We start from the raw sequence: 15,584 nt of genomic DNA, 5'->3' as shown, positions 1-15,584 counted from the left end.
TTTTGCAACCCCATGGACTGTAGCCCACCAGGTTTCTCTGTTCATTGGATTTCCCAGGCAAGAACACTGGAGTGGGTTGCCATTTCCTTCTCCAAGGAATCTTCCCGACCCAGGGATCGAACCTGTGTCTCCTGTGTCTCCTGCACTGACAAGTGGATTTTTTTTACCACTGAGTCACCTGGGAAGCCCCTTCTCTATGATACATTTTATTAATGTCAACTAGAATCTTGGCCCCATTTCCTACCTTATGTAAAATAGGGATAATTCCTTCTTTCCTTCAGAACTGTGACCATTGCATTTGACATAAACTTACATAAGCACAAGGGGCTTCCCCCGTGACTTAGTGGTAAAGAACCTGCCTGCCAATGCAGGAGATAGGGGGTTGATCCTTGAGTTGGGAAGATCCCCTGGAGGAGGGCATGGCAACCCACTCCAATATTCTTGCCTGGAGAATCCCATGGACAGAGGAACATGATGCACTGCAGTCCATGGGGTCACAAAAAGTCAGACACGACTGAGCATGTTAACATAAGCACAAGTAAAATCAAGGTATTAAGATTTTCATCACTCTAATTAATCTGACTAAAACATATATGCATTGTAATTTACTATTGTGTCCTCCATTTTAAAAAATTTTCCTTTTTGTTACCTTTGGAATTGATTGCAAGTATAGTGAAGGACAGGGAAGCCTGGTGTGCTGCAGTCCAGGGGGTCACAGAGCCGGACATGATTTAGTGACTGAACAACAAATAATGACTCCACATGGGCTTCCCAGGTGGCGCTAGTAGTAAAGACTCCACCTGCCTATGCAAGAGACATGAGACCTGGGTTCGATCCCTGGAGGGAAGATTCCCTGGAGGAGGGCATGGCAACCCACTCCAGTATTCTTGCCTGGAGAATACCATAGACAGAGGAGCCTGGTGGGCTACAGTCCATAGGGTCGCAAAGAGTTGGACATGACTGAAACGACATAGCACGCACACATGCATAATAACTCCAGAGTAATTGTTACTCCTATCAGAGACCTGCCTCTGTTTCAGATGAGTTTTCTGAGCTACAGTCTCCTGTGTTGTTCCAGGCATAGGGGAATAAGACATGATAAGATACACAAACATAGAGTTGCAGAAATGTTCTTCTAGAGTGTTTGCCTGTGTGGTTTTGTTTTGAATTTATCTTATTCCCCCTACATACACACACACTCCCACCACACACAGAGATGCTTATTGTGGAGCAGTGGAATAATCTGGAACTATAGGCCTCTTCCCAACACCTTCCCGAGATGCTAAAGCTCTAACTGGGGTGTTGCTCCCTGAAGGATGATCCCTCAGCTTATGAGCAGCAGACCTTTAGGAAAGGGGTTTGCCAAGCCAGGAAAAGGACCTGATATTTCAGGACATGCCCTGAAAGAGGCACGTCTCTGACCTCATGGGCCAGAAGCCTGGGATGGACCTCTCACGTAAATTAAATGCAATATTTAACTTCTGATTTTTTGAGCACTACACAGAAGTCCCCAACCTTTTCAGCACTGGACTGGTTTCATCAAGGACAATTTTTCCACCAACCATTTGTGGGGCGATGGTTTCAGGATGATTCAAGGGTATTTCATTTATTGTGCACCTTATTTGTATAATTATTATATTAGCTCCACCTCAGATCATCAGGCATTAGATCCTAGAGGTGGAGGACCACTGCACTATAGTATTAATATCTCAGGTACTCATCGTTAAAATTAAGAGCCTAGAAAATCAAGTTGTATATGCTCAGCAAACTAATTCCATCACACATTTAGGTTCTGCATCCCCCATGGGTGATGACAGATGGGCATAAAGCAGAAAAAGAAAGATAGAAAAGTTGGAATGAGGATGCAATGGCTGGAGCATGAACAACCATTTTGGGTCATGAGACAGATGTTCTATGTTGATGCTAAAAATAGCAGGGAAGCAAGAAGGAAGGATCCTGGGATCCTGATGATTCTTGAAGCCCCACTCTTGCCCCTTGATTGTCTTTCTTTAAACTCTTTTTAGAGAGATATAAATCTCTTACTTGTTTAATATTAAAAAGAAAGAAAAGCAGAAGCTCCTACCATCTACCTCCCCCAAGTGGGGCAAAAGAAAAAAGAAAGAAATCAAGGTGGTGGGAAAACTCCAGTGGAATGACATTCATAAAATAACCTAATGCCAAGGCTCTGAAGACCCTTGCAATTCAACAGACATCATTCCAACTTGTCAATGCTGTGTTTGTGCAGATGCTTTTCTTACAAGTCACCTGCCCACTGTCTTCAGGGTTTCTATAACTGATGCACAACAGTTTAACATTTTCTTTCTCTAAATCAACATCAACTTGTCCTTCCTGACAGCAAACCAGCAGTCATGTCAAATTCCTTTTTGAGTGTTTTCACTAATTTTCATTTATCTACCATTTTCCAGTTTATAAGTTGCTATGACTGTAAGTTGGGGGAAACACTAAAGAAAGCTGAGGGGATATTACAGAGATGTGTGACTGATAAGAGTACAAAGTAGAAATCTATCGAAGTTTCTAAAGACTCCCTATGTGATATGTTCCCTCCACTTCTCCAGACCAGACAGGGGTGGTTCTATCTCCCTCTTTTTAGGGTGGAGGGAATTCGGCCCCACAGGGTGGCTTACCTGCCTTTTCCTCCCCCTGTGCTCTTAACACCTTGGCCGCCATCTCCTGGATGTGCTCCCAGGCCAGCTGCACGTGGGCCAACTCCACTGTGCGTGAGCAGATGGCAAAACGCAGCACAAACTGGTCTCTCAGGGAACAAGGAACCAAGTGAATTTTTTTGGCACTGTTTATTCTTTCCAGAAGAGCTTCGTTCAGTTTGTTGGAACCCTGCAGATTGAGAAAAGCAGTACTCAAATCTTTGGAGGCTCAAACATGCATCACGAAGCGAGGTAGGTGTTGAGTGATACAGTTCCAGGTCAACAGGAGAACCACCTCACCACAGGCCTTTCATTTGCAGTCATAAAAAATTCAACTAAGTAATCGTTACGTGGACCTGAAAGAGGGCTGCCTCCCCTGCACAACAATTTCCTCATGTTCCAGTGTGCTGTCAAAAGATGAACCTTCTGTTTCCCAGGTTTACAAAGGAAAAATGGAAGATTCCTAGACATGTTACCTATAAGTTGATGAGCTTAAACAGCAGAACTGTATAATGGCACCAGTGAATGGAAACATACAGAAGAAATCTCACAATACAGTAAGTCTCCTGCATACGAACCTTGAAGTTGTGACATTTCAGAGCTGAGAATGTGTGTTCACATGTCCCATCGCGTTCGCGTGTCTGGTGCACCATGCCCTATGCCTGCAGGCTCTGCAAATTGTGCTCTTGTGTCCTTTATTGCACAGTCATGGGTAGAGTGCAGATGAGTGAAGTGGAAGGCGCTCAGTCGCATCCGACTCTTTGCGACCCCATGGACTATACAGCCCACGGAATTCTCCAGGCCAGAATACTGGAGTGGGGAGCCTTTCCCTTCTCCAGGGGATCAGAGTGCAGTAGGGAGGTATCTTTATTTCATGCCCAGGAAGTCTGGAAGCAAGCATAAAAGCAGTGGTGCTATACCTGGTCCTACTGTGCTATTCAAGGGACTGAACTATAAGATTAAGCATGTTTTCTCTATTTTTGTTTCTTTTTTTAATGTAATATTTGTGTGAAAAGTATTACAAGCCTATTACAGTACAGTACTCTATAGCCAATTGTGTTAGTTGGGTACCTAGGCTAATTTCACTAAACCTACATACAGACTAAACTTAACGAATGCATCCTTGGAATGGAACTCCTTTCTAAGTAGGCAATTGCTGTGTGGAAAATGAAGCATGATAGTCAGATTCTGGCTAGAATCTTGGAAAACTATCCTCGAACTATGGACCAAAGGACCATCAGTGGCCCTCCTCTGGAAGGGAGCAGCCCACCAGCCTTGGAGAGGGAGGCTGGGAGCCCATGCCCCCCACTGAGAGGACCAGATGGAGGGCATGTGTCACACAGACTGGGAGCCGTGCCCGTCCCGTCTGGTCAGTCCAGTTACTCTTCTCATCTTCCCCCACCTCTGTCTTTGTTCTGTTCCCAGGCAGTGACTCCACCCCCACACCCCTTATGGGTGATGTAGAAGGGCCTGGAAGTGGGGCCAGCATCCTGGGTCACAAGACCCTCAGTAGATTGTACTGTTATTGCTCCATCTTGGGAACAGGGAGGACAGTGGAAAGAGAAAAGTCCTGGTCGGCCTCACGTCTGTGCAGAGTCTGCATATCGCTGACTGGCATGAGGCTCTGCCCAGTGGCTTGCAGACAGTGCATGGGCCCAAGGCCACCTAGGAACGTCTGCTGTGCACCAGATCCAGTTAGAGCCAGTTCCGCTCCAGGATGAAGGTGAGAAGGTGGAAATGATGGTTTGAAAGGTTGGAAATTCACCAGGAAGACTTAATGGAGGAGCAAATGCCTGAAACTGCTATACGCAGGAAATAAAAGGAAGCAACTCAGGAAAACTTTGCTCACCATTTTCAAATGGATTGGACAAGATATGTTTTCTACTGCTGCTGCTGCTGCTACTGCTAAGTCGCTTCAGTCGTGTCCGACTCTGTGCGACCCCATAGACGGCAACCCACCAGGCTCCCCTGTCCCTGGGATTCTCCAGGCAAGAACACTGGAGTGGGTTGCCATTTCCTTCTCCAATGCATGCAAGTGAAAAGTGAAAGCGAAGTCGCTCAGTCGTGTCCGACTCTTCGCGACCCCATGGACTGCAGCCTGCCAGGCTCCTCCGTCCATGGGATTTTCCAGGCAAGAGTACTGGAGTGGGGTGCCATTGCCTTCTCCGATGTTTTCTACTGAACAGAGGCAAAGACAGAAAACAGTCTGAGGTGTAACAACAGTAGCAACAGCAGAGACTTGACATCCAGAGCAAATGGCAACAGGGCAAAGAATAACATAACAAGATAGTAGATACGGAGGCAGAAAAACGAGCAATAATGCCTGGACAACATGCTTCCTCAAGGAGAAACTGGATTCATGGAATAGAAGTAACAAGTTTCACAGAAGAAACGTTTTGCTTTCTGAGAAGACCCTAGGCTTCCAGGGCGGGAAGGGACATGCAGGTAGGTTTGCCCAAGTCAATGGGGAGGAGAAAATAAAAGTCTTGACTTTGACAACACGATGCTCATTGAAAGAAGCCAATCACAGAAGGCAGCACAGTAATGATCCCATTAACATGAACGTCTGGAGCAGACAGACCCACAGACAGAAAGTAGGGTCGTGGCCCTATGGATGGTGGCTGGGGCTTCTTTGGGGGAGAATGAAGATGTTCACAAGCTAGATTGTGGGGATGGCTGTGCAACCCCGGGGACAGACTAGATGTCACTGAAATGCATACTTTATACGGACAGAGTGTATGCTATGTGGATTATATCTCAATAAAGCTGCTAAAAATTAAAAAAATTAAAATTCTTCAAGAACATTGGAAGTAAAAACCAAGTGCTTGATGGCAAACAAATCACAGCATATTTGCAGCCAATAGCAGCGCAGACAGAATCACCCTCACTACGCACCCTGTGGGGCCTGGATCCTGGGCCCAGAGCTGGCCTCTGCCCAACTGTGCTAAGGTCTCTCTCTGTGATGCTCTGTCCTCCTGTGCTCAGGTGTCTCTGTGATGCTCTGCCTTCCTGTGCTCAGGTGTCTGCGTGATGCTCTGCCCTCCTGTGTCAGGTGTCTCTGTGATGCTCTGCCCTCCTGTGCTCAGGTGTCTCTAATGCTCTGCCCTCCTGTGCTCAGGTATCTCTGTGATGCTCTGCCCTCCTGTGTTCAGGTGTCTCTGTGATGCTCTGTCCTCCTGTGCTCAGGTGTCTGCGTGATGCTCTGCCCTCCTGTGCTCAGGTCTCTCTGTGATGCTCTGCCCTCCTGTGCTCAGGTGTCTGCATGATGCTCTGCCCTCCTGTGCTCAGGTGTCTCTGATGCTCTGCCCTCCTGTGCTCAGGTGTCTCTGATGCTCTGCCCTCCTGTGCTCAGGTGTCTCTGATGCTCTGCCCTCCTGGGCTCAGGTCTCTCTGTGATGCTCTGCCCTCCTGTGTCAGGTGTCTGCGTGATGCTCTGCCCTCCTGTGCTCAGGTCTCTCTGTGATGCTCTGCCCTCCTGTGCTCAGGTGTCTCTGATGCTCTGCCCTCCTGTGCTCAGGTCTCTCTGTGATGCTTTTCCCTCCTGTGCTCAGGTGTCTGCGTGATGCTCTGCCCTCCTGAGCTCAGGTCTCTCTGTGATGCTCTGCCCTTCTGTGCTCAGGTGTCTCTGTGATGCCCTGCCCTCCTGTACTCAGGTGTTACTGTGTGAGGCTCGCATCTCCCTTCTGCCTCTTGTGTCAGGACTCTACTCTCTTGCCTCTATGTTTTTCCATGTGTGCTTCACACCATCCCTCAAAGCCTGAAGAACCAATGTCGGCAGTGAAATGGGAAGACCTGGGTTACGTTTGGATGAGCAGCACCTTGACAAGGCAACTGAGTCCATGGTGCCTTCTCCTGCCTCCTTTTGTGGACTTAGACACGGAGGCCTGTGGGCAGCATTGACTCTGCAAATGGAAACCTCGCCAATGCATGGTCAGGGCATTAGGGCTAACCTAATGGCTTCCTCCACATGAGGCTGGTTGTTAAGGGCCTGCGTGAGCAGTGCCCCTTGGGGCCTTTGGAAACACGGTTGTGATTCCTGCCAAAGGTGACTGATACCCTCAGATAGCAGAATGACAGAGCCCCAAGGAACAGCACCCCTTGAACCCCTGTGGGCACCCGCAGCCTGGGGGGCATACAGGGTGCAAGTCAGTGGGTCCCAAGTGAGCCCCAGACTGGCTTCTCACAGGCTCTCAGGTGACACAGTGCAGGTCCAGGGACCATGCTTGGGCCAGTGATCCCATGGATGGGTCAGTCCTTCCAGGATTCCAATGGTGCAGATGGGTCGATGGAGAAAATGGCCAGCATTCTCGCCCAGGTACACATGGGCAAGAGGTTTGAGTACCACGGAGAAGGGCAGGTGTTGCAAGAAGTCAGGGTGGGGAGCTGGGACCAGCTGACTGGAAAAGTGGTGGGGAGCTCAGTTGATGTATGGATGGATATAATGAATGACAGTTTCCTCTCTTCCCAGTCAAGAAAATGCAGACAATGAAGTCGACTTAGACATACCTTGAGCCGGAAACAGACCAGTCCCAGAGTGACTTCTGCACAGATTTCAAAGCGGGTGTCCTGGCGCACCAATGCCTCAAACTCATGGGACAGCTGGACGTGCTGGAAAGGGAAGGGACATGTGTTTGAATCTCTTGTCATGACTTGATGCGGAACTTCACCACCTAGAGAACAGTATCAGACCATGCGTCTGTAACTCGTTACTATGCTTTAGCATTGATGTCACCCACGTCCCGGCTGTCCCCACAGAGTGTGAGAAACTTGTTACCAGGAGCAAGGGGCCACCATCTTCAGAAAAACACCTCTTGTCATCTTCTTCTGCTCAGAGGACTGTGTTCAGCACACCCAATCTTTTAGAATTTTAAGCTAAATGTTGTCAGGAGGGATTTAAACTTTTCAGAACAGAGGTGGTGCTAGTGGTAAAGTACACCCCTACCAATGCAGAAGACATAAGAAACGTGGGTTTGATCCCTGGGTTGGGAAGATCCCCTGGAGGAGGGCATGGCAGCCCACTCCAGTATTCTTGACTGGAGAATCCCATGGACAGAGGAGCCTGGCGGGCTGCGGTCCATGGGGCTGCAAAGAGCTGGTCACGACTCGGCATGAGCACACACACACTTTTGAAGAGAGACAGTGGACAACGTCAGCTGGGGAGCCAGGCACTTCACCATCCTGTCCTGGTGCTGGCCCATGATGCAGGCGCATGCTCAGTCACTTCAGTCAAGTCTGACTGTTTGTGACCCTGTGGACCATAGCCCGCCAGGCTCCTCTGTCCATGGGATTCTCCAGGCAAGAATACTGGAGTACTGGAGTGGGTTGCCATTTCTTCCTCCAAGGGATCTTCCTGACTCAGGGATCTAACCCACATCTCTTGCGTCTCCTGAATTGACAGGTGGATTCTTTATCATCAGCGCCACCTGGGAAGCCCAATAACACCACAATCATGCCCATTCTGCAGACCAGGAGACTGAGACTGGTTCTAATACAGCTGCCCAGCACCAGAGCTCCAGCTCTGTGGCTGTTTGTTATTCCACAGCATCTGCCACCACAGTGAGACCCTCGTCAGCCCCAGGCTGCCTCCTCTCCCTGAACCAGCCCATACTAAACATGAAGGTATTTACAGAGACCAAGAGCTGATTCACACAGTATGTGATCTGAGAACCAGCTCACCCAGGTCTCAGCGCCCGTGGAGCTCGTCCTGAACCCCAGCAACCAGTATGGGGCTCACTGACAGGTGTCCAGGGAGCATGTGAGCAGAGGTCGCATGGCTCAAAGTGTTGGGACAGAAACTTCATTTATTTTTTATTGTAATATAATTGCTTTACAATGTTGTGTTAGTTTCTGCTGTAAAACAAAGTGAATCAGCCGTATGTATACACATATCCTCTCCCTCTGGAGCCTCCCTCCCTCCCCACCATCCATCCTACCCCTCTAGGTCATCACAGAGCTCTGAGCTGAGCTCCCTGTACTATACAGCAACTTCCCGCTAACTATCTATTTTACACATGGTAGTGTATATATGTCAATCCTAATCTCCCAATTCGTCCCACTCTCCCCTCTCCCCACTGTGTCCACTTGGCCTTTCTCTATGTCTGCATCTCTATTCCTGCCCTGCAAATAGGTTCTTCTGTACCATTTTTCTAGATTCCATATGTATGACAAACCACCATTTAAATGAGGGGTCCCCAGGCACATGATGAATCTGGTGCCACTAGAGGGCTCCAGAGACTGCTGGCAGGGGATCCCCTTAAGCTGGATCCTGGGGAGCTGGGACACCTGCTGGGGTGTATCTGGCTCCTGCCACACGGTACCCTCCTAGGAGGGCAGGGTCGGTCCCTCTCAGGGAATCACGAAGCGCTTTTCAGGAAGCAGTGACATGATCACCGCCAGCTTCCCTGAGCTTCCAGCTGGAATCACTCTCATGAGATAAACTACTTGTGCTTCACCTTCTTTCCCCAGAGCAGCTGAATCCTCATTCGGCTTTTGGGCACCGGCTCCCGAATGGGGAGAACTCATGGGCTCGCTTACATGTCCTCTCCCAGTTCTCTTCCCACAGAGATGCTCCAGACCCTTTACAGCCCCCAGAGCAGCCTTGTAAGATGGATGGATGCCGGTGTGGGTGGCGCTGTGGGGCCCTGAGCCGCCAACCACTGCCACGTGCTCTGTCACAGGGAAGGGCCTGGAGCCATTCGCCCTGCCCGCAGCTGCACAGCACTGTCACCAAGATGAGACTCTGCAGGGGTGCCCTGTACCCGTGCCATCTGAGGGCCTCTGTCCATCAGGGTGGGGCCACAGCTGAGGACTCCAGGACGGGAGGAGCCGGCGGGAAATTGGCAGGCCGTCCACAGCCAGCTAAGTGAGCAGGTCTCCTCTGGCCTGTTTCTTCAGTTGTTAAAAAAAAGCATACATACTGCTATTGGAGAAGGAAATGGCAACCCACTCCAGTATTCTTGCCTGGAGAATTCCATGGACAGAGGAGCCTGGTGGGCTGCAGCGCATGGGGTCACAAAGACTCAGACACTACTGAGCCCCTTTCACTTATACACACTGTGCTGTGCTGTGCTTAGTCGCTGTTTCCTGTGCCCTGCTTGAAAACATCTTACTTCATTTCTCAGGTCTAAGACCTCCCTAATGTCACCTGGATGAATAATGAAAGCAGACTCACCTTGCGGATATAGGCCTGCAGTCCCTTGACTCCATACATCCTAAAAACAAACCACATCTTCAAAGAGCGGAACCTCCGGCCCAGCGGCAGCTGCCAGTGCTGAAGTAAGACACAAGACAGCAGCTCGGTGAGGACTGTGCTGAGGGCCGCTTCCTTTTTGGCTCATGGACTGGCTTGTTTCTCTTGAAGGCAGTTATTTCCCTGGAGACCAACCCTTCTGGCTGCCACAATGGCAAAGCTGACAGCAGTGGGGTGAGTGGTGCAGACAGAAGCTCTCTTTACAAAGCTCTGAGGTGCTTACGGAGTGCATGCAGGGACCAGACCAGTGCTGGGCTCAGATGCCATTGTGAACAGACAGGGGGAGGTGTGGCCCTGCCCTTGGGCTTACTACCCAGGAAGGGTGGGAATGTTCACTGATTTCTCTGCCTACAGGAAAAAAGAAGGGGGCAGCAGATACCCACACCCTCTGCTGCACATTCCCCGTGCTGCCCATTCTCTAGAGCAACATGCGTCTTCTTCCTGCCCTGCAGGCCGCTATGGAACAGCCTGCCAGAGGCCATCAGCAGAAAGTATGTTCATCAACATGCGGGACATCATGTGAGCCTTCCTGAGCTTTTCCTGCATTTGTCAGCTTCCCAGGTGTGACACTCTCCAATGGTTGTCAAGGTACCAAAGTGAGAGGGGAGAGGGTGCAGGGACATTTGGGAAGATAAAGATAAAATCATTCTGATTTTACAAGGTCACTTCCTATTGGAGCTTCTAAAGGAGATGGAGGGCACAGCAGGGTTCTCTCCATCTTTGTTCTCTGGGCTGCCCGCAGAGCCCAGAGATGAACTTCCTGCTGGGCGTGGGGTAATGCCACTCAGGGGGTTGGGGTGCAGGGTGGCCACACGAGGGGCACAGCAGGCTTGGGGGGCACTGTTGCTCTAGGGAATGCACCCCTGGCCATGGCACCCCACTTCTGAATTGCAATGAAAGCACCAGGGGTTCTGCAGAAGCTTCTCAAGTTGCAAAGAGAAACACGGGCCCAAGATTGAGGTTCAGAAGCATCCAGCACAATGTCACTGCTGTTTACAACAGGCACTGTGTGGATGCGCAGTCCATCTCATTTTATCTTCCTAACCACGCTGGGAACAGGGGTGAGTAGCTCTGTTTTATCTGTGAGAAAGCAGGCATCTAGGAGCTAATGATGTGCAAGGCCAGAGAGCCCAAGTTGTGCCCACTGACACCCGCTGTCCTCTATTTAGCTATGCGTTTGCAAGCTGTTGAGGGGTCTTAGTAAAAATTAACCTCACGTGTCTTTTTGGAAAATCTACTGTCACCCCAATAAATAACTAACTAACTAGACACTAACTAACTAACTAGAGCACAGTGGTCCCTTCCTTACAGGATGCTGCACACCAAAATTATTCCTCCCCAGCAGCCTCTGAGAAATTAAAATGTGAATGAAATCTAACGCTGGAAAATTAATTTCTATGGCATGAGAGTAAACATGCATGCAGTTTAATTGTGTTCATTCCAGCGTCACCCTAAAATGCTGTCACTACCTCTCTGGGGCCTGAGGCAGGACTGGGCTAGCTTCCCCGGGAGCAGAGCCTGTGAACCCAGTCTTTTCCCCCCCAGCCCTGACCAGATGTAAGTTCGGAGAGGAGAGGGCTGCTCATGTTAGCCACTTTACTCCCAGTTTCGCTCCCAACTCAGAGCAGTGGCCAGAGCAGCACAGTGCTCCTGCCTGGGGAAGGAGGCTTGACACAAGAGCTGCCATCTGCGCACTTCTTATGTCCTCTGACCCTTGTTCTCCCATTGCTTGGGAATGGCGGCTCCTGGCACACAGCCTGAGCGTGGAACACAAGGGCCACATGATCTGAGGATAGTTTTCTGCCTCACAGAGGAATATGAGCACGGGCAGCGTCATTCCATCCAAACCTAAGATCTGCTGTCAGCGGCTCGGCGCAGCTGCCCCTGCCTGGCCAGATTGCTAGCTAGGACCCAGTTGGAGGTGTCCTCTTGTGGGACCCTAATTCCAAGAGGACTGGGAGGCAGCAGGAGTGACAGCCCGTGATGGCCTCACACGACATTCACAGTTTAGATGACCTCAGACATGGACTTGAGAAGATAAATCTCCCACTTACCCTGTAGTCAGTGATAAGCCCTGCAAAGGAGAAAGAAAGAAAAAAGGAACCGTTAGACACATTGGTTGATTAACTGCCTCATTCTTTTCCATCATCTCTTGAATCAGACCAAAGATCACTGAGGGCAGGGGCTGGGTGTTCTTTGAGATGATCCCCAAGGTATCAGATTCAAGGGGGATTCCAGAGAGCAAAGCACAAGAGGAAATGCTGAATTAGGGGTGGATTCCCACTCACTTCACTTTCTGCAGTTACATAAGCAGGGAAATCTGAGATTTCTTCTGTGCTCTGGGGTAAATTGGCATTCAGATTCTATGACAAATTCATTATCCATTCATTCATGTGTGGGAAGGTGAATTTGTGATATAGAAGTGATGTGAATGTAAAAAAAATCAAACTTTTGATGGGAGTTTATCTCCGTGTTCTCATTCCTTTGTCCGAATTCTGGAGTTGAGTAAATACCCAGTTAGTATCTTCTAAGTTGGCTTCATTATCTGGGATTCAAATGGCTTCACAGGGGTTATGAACAAGGCCTGCTTTGCATTTAGGTCTCTTGTGCCAAAAGCAGAAAAGTCAGAGCTGGTGTATACGGAAAAACACTGGATGAAGAATCTCGCAGACGGAGTCTCCACATGGGAATCTTGGGCACAGAATCAGGTGGGAATTAGAAAGCTGTGTTTTGGAATCTGATCCTCCAGTGTCGTCTGGGCTGTCCACCTGCCATAATCCTCCTCCCACCCTGGTAAAATGTGCTTGGTCCACTGGGCACATGGGTCTGCCTTACATTTACAGGAAAATCTAAAATGGCCGCTTGTTAGGACACCCCAGCTGAGAGCTGGAGAGACCAGATCGATTAGGATCATACCAATTTAGATCATAGTACGGTTATAGTAACAGGGGAATATGCAGGGCCATTTTGCAGGGCTCAATGTCCTCATTTCATCTGGTACCCCGAGTGGAAGCCACAAGTCACGCAGCCTAAGTCAACTCCCAAATGATGCTTTTCTTCTCTTCATGCCCCTTGGAACAGACTCATCAACAAACACCAACAGCAGTCATCAGAGGTAACAGCACCCAAGAATGTACTTGGCAAGTAATAAACACCCAGTAAGAAGGTGATGTTGTAAAGGAGGATGAATGAAACACCTCCAAGTTCAGGTCACCACCCCATCCTGATAGTCACTAGTCAGTTACACTGAATTACAATTCAGAAAACTAAAACGACTGTTCAGTCACACCAGCCACATTGCTAGTGCTCAAAAGCCACCTGTGGCTAGTGACTGCCACACAGGACAACACAGAATTACAGGACACATCCTTCATGGCAGGAAATTCTATTGGACTATGCAATAGAAGCTTTAAAGAAGAGGAGTCAGATGCACAAGGTTTATAGCTGAACAACGTGGTTAGAGATGGAGTCTGTGTCTCAAAGAACCTGCTTCCCTGAGGACTGGCTGAAGACCTGGTCCAGTTAGGTGCTGCCCTGTACAAGTGTTCCCTGTTACCATAAAGAATGCTAAAGCCCTCTCCAGCAGCAAGTCCCTCTGATGACGGTGTTACTTCACTGTGGGCTACTTACTACATCCTACATGCCTCAGTTCAGTTCAGTCACTCAGTCTTGTCCAACTTCTTGTGACCCCATGGACTGCAGCATGCCAGGCTTCCCTGTTCATTACCAACTCCCAGAGCTTACTCAAACTCATGTCCATCTAGTCGGTGATGCCATCCAACCATCTCATCCTCTGTCATCCCCTTCTCCTCCTGCCTTCAATCTTTCCCAGCATGAGTCTTTTCTAATGAGTCGGCTCTTCACATCAGGTGGCCAAAGTATTGGAGTTTCAGCTCCAACATCAGTCCTTCCAATGAACACCCAGGACTGATCTCCTTTAGGATGGGCTGGTTGGATCTCCTTGCAGCCCAAGGGACTCTCAACAGTCTTCTCCAACATCACAGTTCAAAAGCATCAATTCTTCGGCACTCAGCTTTCTTTATAGTCCAATTCTCACATCCATACATGACTACTGGAAAAACCATAGCTTTGATTAGACAGACCTTTGTTGGCAAAGTAGTGTCTCTGCTTCTTAATACGCTGTCTAGGTTGGTCATAACTTTTCTTCCAAGGAGCAAGCGTCTTTTAATTTGATGGCTGCAGTCACCATTTGCAGTGATTTTTGGAACCCCCAAAATAAAGTCTGTCACCGTTTCCATTGTTTCCCCATCTATTTGCCATGAAGTGATGAGACTGGATGCCATGATCTTAGTTTTCTGAATGTTGAGCTTTAAGCCAAGTTTTTCACTCTCCTCTTTCACTTTCATCAAGAAGGTCTTTAGTTCTTCTTTGCTTTCTGCCATAAGGGTGGTGTCATCTACATGTCTGAGGTTATTGATATTTTTCCCGGCAATCTTGATTCCAGCTTGTGCTTCATCCAGCCCAGCGTTTCTCATGATGTACTCTGTATAGAAGTTAAATAAGCAGGGTGACAATATTCAGCCTTGACGGACTCCTTTCCCGATTAGGAACCAGTCTGTGGTTCCAAGTCCAGTTCTGATTGTTGCTTCTTGATCTGCTTAAAGATTTCTCAAGAGGCAGGTCAGGTGGTCTAGTATTCCCATCTCTTTAAGAATTTTCCACAGTTTATTGTGATCCACACAGTCAAAGGCTTTGCCATAGTCAATAAAGCAGAAGTAGTTGTTTTTCTGGAACTCTGTTGCTTTATCGATGTTCCAATAGATGTTGGCAATTTGATCTCTGGTTCCTCTGCCTTTTCTAAACCCAGCTTGAACATCTAGAAGTTCATGGCTCACATACTGTTGAAGCCTGGCTTGGAGAATTTTGAGCATTACTTTGCTGGCGTGTGATGAGTGCAATTGTGTGGTAGTTTGAACATTCTTTGGCAGTGCCTTTCCTAGTATGTCGTAAAACTACATAAGACATAAGTGGGGTGAGTAGTTTCTAAGTCTGCATATAGTAAAAAAAAATAAAACCAAACAATGCATATAAGAAGCCACATATTAACAGGATCAACATCTGGGTGGAGGGTTAAGTTCAGGGTTATGTTTCTGGCCCACCTCTTTTCTATTGTCCAGATGTACAGTTTTTATAATGAAAGAATTCATTTGAAAAGTCTGTATACCAGGTATGACTACTGTTTTCCTATTATCTGTTTTGTGACAGAAATTTCTGTCATCAAAATAAAAAATCCCATGTTTTTGGTTGCTCTCTGGCACAAGTCCAATGACACAATGTCTATAAAAGTGAAACATGGGAATATGTGGGAGCCACAGTCACTCCTAATGTTGTTGCCAGGGCACTGACCAGTCAGAGGAGCAGCAGGGCGAGTCCCCCCACTCCAGAGATCTTCAGTTCTAGTGACAGACAAGTGACCAGTGAAGAAGCCATGGGGAGAAGTGAGGGGGAGATGACTGAGTGAAGGGGACTGGCTCACAGGGAGAGGTCTGGGAGGATCCCCTGCCCAGTGAGACATTTGTCCTAGACCCAAGTGGTGAGGGAGAGGAGTCCCCCAGACCCACAGGAGGGACGTGGCTGCAGCCTCGGGAGCTGCAGTGTGAGGGGTGAAGAGCAGGGCCACTTGGGGAGTCCTAAGTGGTCTTTTTTTGACA

The 15,584-nt window shown here is 48.6% G+C and overlaps 1 protein-coding gene across 2 annotated transcripts in view; it reads right to left on the bottom strand.

The window, feature by feature from the left end:
- DDC (dopa decarboxylase) overlaps positions 1-15,584 on the bottom strand; it is a 109,243-nt gene that overhangs the window by 15,626 nt on the left and 78,033 nt on the right. Inside the window, exons 10-13 of one of the 2 annotated variants that reach the window (XM_081534594.1) lie at positions 11,967-11,986; positions 9,835-9,933; positions 7,170-7,271; positions 2,646-2,853 (exon numbers count right to left, since the gene is read on the bottom strand). In XM_081534594.1, coding sequence (XP_081390720.1) covers positions 2,646-2,853; positions 7,170-7,271; positions 9,835-9,933; positions 11,967-11,986 — 429 coding nt within the window. Of the gene's footprint in view, positions 1-2,645; positions 2,854-7,169; positions 7,272-9,834; positions 9,958-11,966; positions 11,987-15,584 lie in introns of both variants that reach the window. The other variant, XR_014066873.1, reaches the window with a different exon arrangement.

The sequence above is a fragment of the Giraffa tippelskirchi genome, chromosome 10 (assembly GCF_054371585.1).
Source record: "Giraffa tippelskirchi isolate mGirTip1 chromosome 10, T2T-mGirTip1v1.2.pri, whole genome shotgun sequence".
Taxonomy (NCBI): Eukaryota; Metazoa; Chordata; class Mammalia; order Artiodactyla; family Giraffidae; genus Giraffa; species Giraffa tippelskirchi.
The sequence above is the reverse complement of the archived record's forward strand: the minus strand, read 5'-3'. Positions and strand labels throughout refer to the sequence as shown.